General features: G+C 44.5%; 1 protein-coding gene across 1 annotated transcript in view; it reads right to left on the bottom strand.

Annotated features, from left to right (window-relative positions):
- sned1 (sushi, nidogen and EGF-like domains 1) overlaps positions 1-7,607 on the bottom strand; it is a 130,360-nt gene extending 122,753 nt beyond the window's left edge. Inside the window, exon 1 of the mRNA XM_048604788.1 lies at positions 7,342-7,607. Coding sequence (XP_048460745.1) covers positions 7,342-7,551 — 210 coding nt within the window. The 5' untranslated portion in view covers positions 7,552-7,607. The remainder of the gene's footprint in view (positions 1-7,341) is intronic.
- Positions 7,608-7,865: the final 258 nt, after the last annotated feature.

Raw genomic sequence — 7,865 nt, 5'->3', positions numbered from 1 at the left:
CTCCTCTGATGCTGCTTGGCCTGCTGTGTTCATCCAGCTCTACACCTTGTTATCTCTTGTGTCAGAGGTTGTGTTCACTTTGAGAACTGGCTCTGAGGGAACTGGATCAGTGTCAAAGACTCTCCATGCGTAAATAAAGGGTGACTTGGTGATGGGATACCAACCTCTGTGGAGTTATTTCAGTGGCGACAAGAGTAAAACACGCTCCTGAAGAAACTCACTTGCACCAGTTGTCTTTGAGTTGGGGTAAGCATTTCTGGCATCATGCCACTATTTGGAAAGCTTGACTCATTCAATCCTGCGTTGATGACTGGGCCTAACGTATGAAAAGTGTGCATTACTTTTTCTGGACAAATGATGTTAAGGCAGATGTAAAGCAATGAGTAATTCTCCTGAGAGCTTGTAGACCTGCAGGTTTTTCAGTTAATAGAAGCCTAACTTCCCTGAGGCATCAGATACTAAAACCTTTTAAGAGTTGATGGATTTAGTTAAGGAATATTCCAACCCCAAGCCTCCTCTAATTCTGAGACACTATCATTTTTACTTGGTAATTCAAGAACCGGGGGAATCTATATCGGGAATTTTGAGCAGATTAAGATGACTGGCAGAGACATGTGGCTTTGGTTTAGCCATTAATGAGGTGCTGAGAGACTGTTTGGTAAGTAGGATTAATGCTGTAACCATGCAAAAGTGCCTATGAGCTGAAGCCCAATTGGACTTCAAACAGGAACTAAAACTGGCTTTATCATTGGAAAGTGCAGCATATGAGTTACAGGGTATTCCAATGGAAGTGGGACACCCTCATCAGGCTGCCTACACTTGGGGGACAACATTGCTTAGCCTCACTCAGTACATATCCTGATCAGAGAGACCCTACATCAGCCCACAGCAAAGCCCCAAAACAAAGCCAAGCCTTGGCAAATTGTCTTCAGGATCCAGGCTGGTAAGCCATTGTAGTTGCTGCTGATATGCAGACTCAAGACAGCAAACGAAGAAGACAACTTAGAGGCCGATATCCTATAGGAGAGTGCACACCCTGGAAAGTCCAACCACATCTGGTTTGGAACAGTTAAATTGCTTCGCAACATCCAATCAGAATCAATCAAAACAAAGGTCTGGTTAATTGGTTACCTAGTTCTAATGGAGATCAATACTGGTGCAGCCATTTCAGTGATTGCAAAATCAGTCTTTAGCAAAATTCGCTCTGAACTCCAACTCTAAGTCTGCGCAAGACTTTGGCTAGATTGAGAACCCATAGCGCAGAAACTTTACAAATTAAGGGTAAACAGACAGCATCAGAGGAGCGGGAAAGCTGACGTTTCGGGTCAGGACCCTTCTTCAGAAATTCAAGGAATTCCTGGAGGCCTGGCATTCGAAATGGAACTCCATCAACAAACACATTGAACAAACCACTGTAAAACAAAACCAGAACTAAGACCAACCACCCCAGCAAACTGAGGCATATAAACAACAAGCGGGATAGAACATTGACACTTCACCGGAGGTGCACTGACGATGTTACCTAGCAGGGTGACGAAACATCTGCAACCAAACACACTTGCTCAGCGAGTATGTCTACAACCTCATCCACAACCCGAGCTACAAACCTTTGCAAAAACGGTGAAGGAATCGTCAAACCAGTCCAGTTTGCGGAATGGCCAGCACCAGTCATACTGGTTGTGAAGCCCAACGGGTCGGTTTGCCTTTTAAACAAATAATAAACTGCTTTTTGCAGCTGGGCAAATACCCAATCCCTCGTTTGGAGGATTTATATGCAATCTGGCAGGGAGGCCGTCCTTCACAAAGCTGGACATGAGCCATGCACACTTGCAATTGCAGTTAGATGAGGATTCCCAGAAGTATCCTACAATTAATACACACAAGGTTTTGCACCAATGTATATGAGACTGCCATTTGGGGTTTCAGCAGGCTGTGCAATTTTTCAGCGGACAATGGAAAACATTTTACGAGGTCTACCCAGGTTGTCATTGATCTAACTCACATGCTATTTACATGGACAACTTGGACATAGTCCTTAGACCTTTCTTCCTGATGAATGTACACTTTAGAAGGGAAGGATGCGTGTTCTAAGTATCCCAAGTGACTGACGTGGGCTACAGATTGGACACCCATTGGAAGATGAAGTAAGGACAATCAAAGATGCCCCGCCTCCCATGTCTATATCAGAGCTTAGGTCTTTCCTTGGGATGGTGAGCAACTAATGAAATTTCATACATAACCTGGCCTCCATCCTGGCACCTTTGCATCAACTCTTTAAAAAGGGTCAGCTTTGGAAATCTTCACGTAGTCAAGTCATATCTTTTAGGGAAGTGAAGAAACAGCTGTCATCTGCTGAGATATTGGTACACTGTGATCCCAAGCAAGATCTCGTATTGACATGTGATGCCTACCCATACGGCATCGGTGTAGTATTAACTCCTAGGTTGCCCAACGGAGAGGAACACCCAATAGCTTATGCATCCAGGACTTTGTTTAACACAGAGCGTATATATGCCTAGATAGAGAAGTAAAGTTTAGCAGTCATACTTGGAGTCAGGAAGTTTCAGCAATAATTTTACAGATGTAAATTTGCAACAATAATAGACCACAGTCTTTGTAAAGAGGAGAAGGCACTGCCACCCAAAGCTTCAGGCTCAATTCGGCGTTGGTTCTAATAGTAAGTGTATAAAATTACAAGTTGGAACAGCAACCAGGAGGTCGAGTAGTGAATGCGGATGCATTAAGCCACCTTCCATGGCAGACACATCACTGGTTTCCCAAATGAAGAAGCTGGCGAAAAGCTATGCCTGATGGTCAGGATTGGATGCAGACACAGCTGCATTGTTGGACAGTGCCCAGGGTGTCCACAGGACAAACATTACCGCCAACGGCTCCCCCATATTCATGGGAAGGGCTGGGTAAGCCCTGGACTTGGTAACACGTCAACTCTGCAGGTCTTTTCATGGGCTCAATGTTCTTAGTCATTGTGGATGTCCACTCAAAGTGGCTGGACATGCATAGATTTCATAAGAACAGGACCGTCAGACATCCTGTTCACTCTGAGAGCTGGCTCCGAGGGAGCTGGATCAGTGTCAAGGACTTTTCACATATAAACAAAGAGTGACTTGGTGATGGGATACTGGCCTCCGTGGAGTTATTTCAACATCCTGCTACGCAGCATGTCCTGCAAGTTGCTGATCGTATGACCGTGGAATCTTTCTCGGAGACTAGAAGTAGCGCCCAGAGTTTAAGAGTGACAGGTCTCCATTTTAAAGACAGACATTTTTATCTGTCAGAGGTTTGTGAAACGCTCTTCCCCAGAATGCAGTGGAGGCTGGATCAATTAATTTATTCAAGGCAGAGTTAAATCGATTTTGGATTGACAAGGGAGTCAAGGGTTATTGGGGCAGCAGGAAAATGGGGGTGAGACTACAAACAGGTCAGCCACAAGAAACAGTTTGGAAAACACGTGGCAAGATCGGCTAGAACAACTGGTTGACCTCACGGCCTGGTCAGCTGGGAGGCCAATAGTGCATATTTAGTGCATCAATATGAGGTATGTCGAGCCTGGAAGCTTCATTAGCCACTGTCAGAGAGCCTCCAGCGTGATACTGCACCAGCAGGTGAACATGTCCTTAATCATCTCGTATCTCACCAATCCCCAGAGTCTGGAAAACCATTCTCAGCTCTCATCAGGAGCCACAGAGAGGTTTCTTTGTCATGAGCCAACATTCATATTACATACACCAGATACATTCTCAAGTCACTGCTGGAGAGATATCACTTGTTTACTGTCTTGTGTAATTTCAGGAGACACATAAAAAACTCATCCTGTAATGATCCCTTCTGTTCAGCAACATAAGAAATAGGAGCAGAACTATGTTATTCACCCCATGAACCTGCTCTGTCATTTAACTAAATCATCGCTGATCTTCCACGTCTGTGTTATTTTCTTGCACTACCTTCCTATCTTTTGATACCTTTACTCTATAGAAATTTATTGCTCTCTGTTTTGAATATGCTCAATGTCTGAGTCTTCCCAGGTGCAATAATTCCAAACATTCTCCACCATCTGGACAAAGAAATTCATTCCTGGCTCAGCCCTAAACATAAGAACGTTACAAATTTCAATGAGATCACCTCTCATTCTTCTGCATCTGCAGGCTCAGTATCCTCAATTGCTCCTCTTAGGACATCCCTGCCATCCCAGGGATTAATCTGGTTACCATCTGATGCTCTTCCTTGAAGATAATTTATCCTTCCTTAGATGTGGGAACAAAACTATACTCAATATTCTAGGTGCAATCTAACCAAAGTTTTATACAATTGCAGTTGAACGTCTCTGTGCTGTACTCAAATTGTCTTGTAATAAAGACCTGAATACCATTTGTTTGCCTAATCGTTTGCTACACCTGTATGTTACTTTCCACTGACTTAAGAACAAAGACACCCAGGTTCCTTTGCACATAAAACTCTCATCATTTAAAAAAAACACTCTGCATTTCTGTTTCTCGAACCAAAGTGGATAACTGCATATTTTCCCATATTATCATCCCTCTCGTTCTTGCCCATTCACACAGTCTGTCTAAATCCTCAAAGTCTCTTTGCATCCTTCTCACCACTCCAATTCTCGTCCAGTTTCGTGATATCAGCAAACTGGGAAATATTATGTAAAACCAAAATACTGCTGAAAGTCTGAAGTAAACAGAGAAAGTGCTGAAGAAACTCAGCAGGTGTGGCACCACCTGTGGAGACAGAAGCAAACTTAATTTTTCGAGTCCAACATGCCTTCTTCAGAAGTCATGAAATTCTGAAAGACGGTCATAGAATTTCTGTTTTTATATTGGTATTCCCCCACCCTCCCACAATTAAAAACAAAATCCAAATCATCAATACAGATTGTAAACGTTCGCCAAGCATTGATCTTTGCAATGGCTCTCTAGTCACGGCCTGCCAACCTGAGAATGACCCATTTATTCCTACTCTGTTTCGAGCTTTCTGATTTTATAACTAAACACTGCCCCTCAGTGGCATTAATGAAAAACACAACATCAGGTTACACATGTACGCTGGAGACACCCGGCTCTCGCCTTCCATGATCTGTCCACTGTCACTGTTTTGTCACCCTTTTGTCCAATATTGGATAAACAGGAATTTTCTCCAATGAAATACGGGAAAGACTGAAGCCACTGTCTTCAGTCTTAACCACTTCCATTCTACCCCTTGGCAACAATTTAAAACTAAGACAAGACCATTCACAGCCTTGGTGTTGGTGTTTATCCTCAAGAAGATTACATATCTGCCCCATCGCCAACACCACCAACTTCTACCACTATAAAATCATCCAATCTAACCTGCCTCAGCTCAACCGCTGCTGCAACACTCAGTCATGTCTTTGTTACCGTTACACATGACTATTCTAATATTTTTCTGGCCCCTATTTGCCACTCTAGGTGAACCAGTGAGTATCCAAAAAATCTGCTACCTTTATCTTAACTTGCACCAAGTCTTGTTCACTCATCATTCCTGTGCTTGCTGATTTACAATAGCATCCAGTCTGACAATGCTCAATTTTAAAATCCTCAAATTTTCTTTCAAATCACCATCTTGCTTTGTCTCTCCCTGTCTCTACAGTCCTCCAGCTTTGCAAGTCTTTCAGTCTCGGTGCTCCTCCAATTCTGACACCTTGTTTCATGAGTATGCTTTCTGGACTCAACCTCTATCTCCACTTTTAAGATGCTCTATGAAACTTATCTCCTCTGAGCAGGGTCATTTTCATTACCTTGTTCTGTGATAAAAATAAAACTTTGTTGATAATGCTTTTGTTAAGCATTTTGAGGCATTTTTCTATGTTAAAGGAGCTATATAAATTCAAGTTATTGTCACTCTTGAAACCAGCAGTACATTATTACCATTCTATCATCATTTACTTTGGGCCAGGTGATTATACAGTCATCTTTCTGTAAAGCCACATCCCATTGTTTCACTTGCTTGTTCCTTGCCAGGACCATTCCAACCCCTGGGTTAACTCTGGCATCTACAGAACCTGGTGAGTGTTCTGTGAATTGAATACTTACAATACAAGAGTAGAGCACTGCATAGTGTAATCTGAGCACACATCACTGACCCAGTAGCAAGTGAAGTACTGAGGGAAGATGTGACGCACAGGGAGGGTATAACAATGAACAGCAGAAAACCCAGTGTAAAATAATAGGCAGGTGGATGACAGTGTATAATAATGAGCAGGCAGGGTGTTGAGCATATCACAAAGCACAGATAAACTGTCCAAACACTATATTAATAGACAAATCCCAGTGTACAACGATGAGGAGCTGAGAACCCAGTATTTAATAATAATAGGCAGAATTCCAAGTTGATAATGATTGGCTAAGTTCCCAATGTCTAATAACGGACATTCAAGAGAACCCAGGAGGAAATAATGGACAGGTAGATAAAAACTGAAAGAACTGCAGATGCTGTAAATCAGGAGCAAATAAAAACAGAAGTTGCTGGAAAAGCTCAGCAGGTCTGGCAGCTCCTGTGAAGAAAAAAATCAGAGTTAACGTTTCGGGTCCGGTGACCCTTCCTCAGAAGTTCTGAGACATTAACTGATTATTTTCTTCATACATGCTGCCAGACCTGCTGAGCTTCTTCCAGCAACTTCTGTGTGTGTAACAGACAGGTAGATTGCCTGGTGTATACTGAGCCAGTGGAGAGCTGAGTACATAAGACTGCATAACCAGAGCACACAATGTATAATGCTTTGCAGAATGTATGGTGTATAATAATGTGTAGTTAGAATGCTCAGTGTATAAAATGTGAAGGCTAAAAGCCCAATTTATAAAGAGGTAAGATGAGTAACCTTGTATAACAATGGGGCAGATAGAGTGCCCACTGGATATAAATGGGCAGACAGAATGCTATTAGCTGGCAGCATATTGTTCAGTGTATGGTACTGGATGGGACACCCAATTAATGCTGGAGCACATTTCGTGCCTGACACACAACCAAGGGGCAGCGAGTGGCAGGTGGAGTGTCCAACGAATGATAAAACAACGGTACGGTGGACTGGCATTCAAAGGGGCAATCGGGGTACCAATGATCGGGCAGAGAGAGTGGGGCCAATGGATGGTGTAGCTTCTGATGGGGGTGAGGAAGGGGGGCATTGGAGAGGGGCAGTGTGCTTTTGATGGACCTATCTGCCTGGATGGTTGACAGTTCGGACTAGGGAGAGTCAGGATAAGCATCCCGTTGGGTTCGGACCAAGGCGGGGATGGGGGTTTGTCGCGGGTGGGAGGTGATGGGCTTTGGGTCGCGAAACATGCACGGAGTGTGACTCACGTAAAGCCCGGAATGCTTCTCCCCGAAGAAAGGGAAGCCGAGCGAGATCTCCACCAACCCCGAGCCTCCATCATCCACTTTGGCATTGACCGAGTCCCCGTGCTCCAGCCCGAACGGGTAGAAGTCGCTCAGCGGCACTAAGCCGGAGATCCCTTCCAGCAGCCCCAGCACAACCCCGGCCGCCAGCAACGCTCCGAGCCGCGGCTCCATCCTACACGGTCCCAGGCAAGGCAACCCGTGTCAGCTGGAGGAGTTTTCTATGTGTGTGTGTGTGTTGTACTGTAGGGGTCCCGGCATCTACAGTACCAGGGGGGAGGGGGGCGTGGGAGGGGCGAAGGGAACACCCACCTCCAGATCAATTTCACCCAATGAAACTGACATCTAGCCCAATTGGCAACCCAACCTCCAGTCCTAACAGAGAGGTTGGCACTCAATTGTCCAATCGCCGGGAACCTAGCCTAAACATCATCGACTCTGTCCCCTAGAGTTGGGGGGTGGGGGGAAGAAAGAGGAGAAAACTTTTC

The sequence above is a fragment of the Rhincodon typus genome, chromosome 13 (assembly GCF_021869965.1).
Source record: "Rhincodon typus isolate 14 chromosome 13, sRhiTyp1.1, whole genome shotgun sequence".
Lineage (NCBI taxonomy): Eukaryota > Metazoa > Chordata > Chondrichthyes > Orectolobiformes > Rhincodontidae > Rhincodon > Rhincodon typus.
The sequence above is the reverse complement of the archived record's forward strand: the minus strand, read 5'-3'. Positions and strand labels throughout refer to the sequence as shown.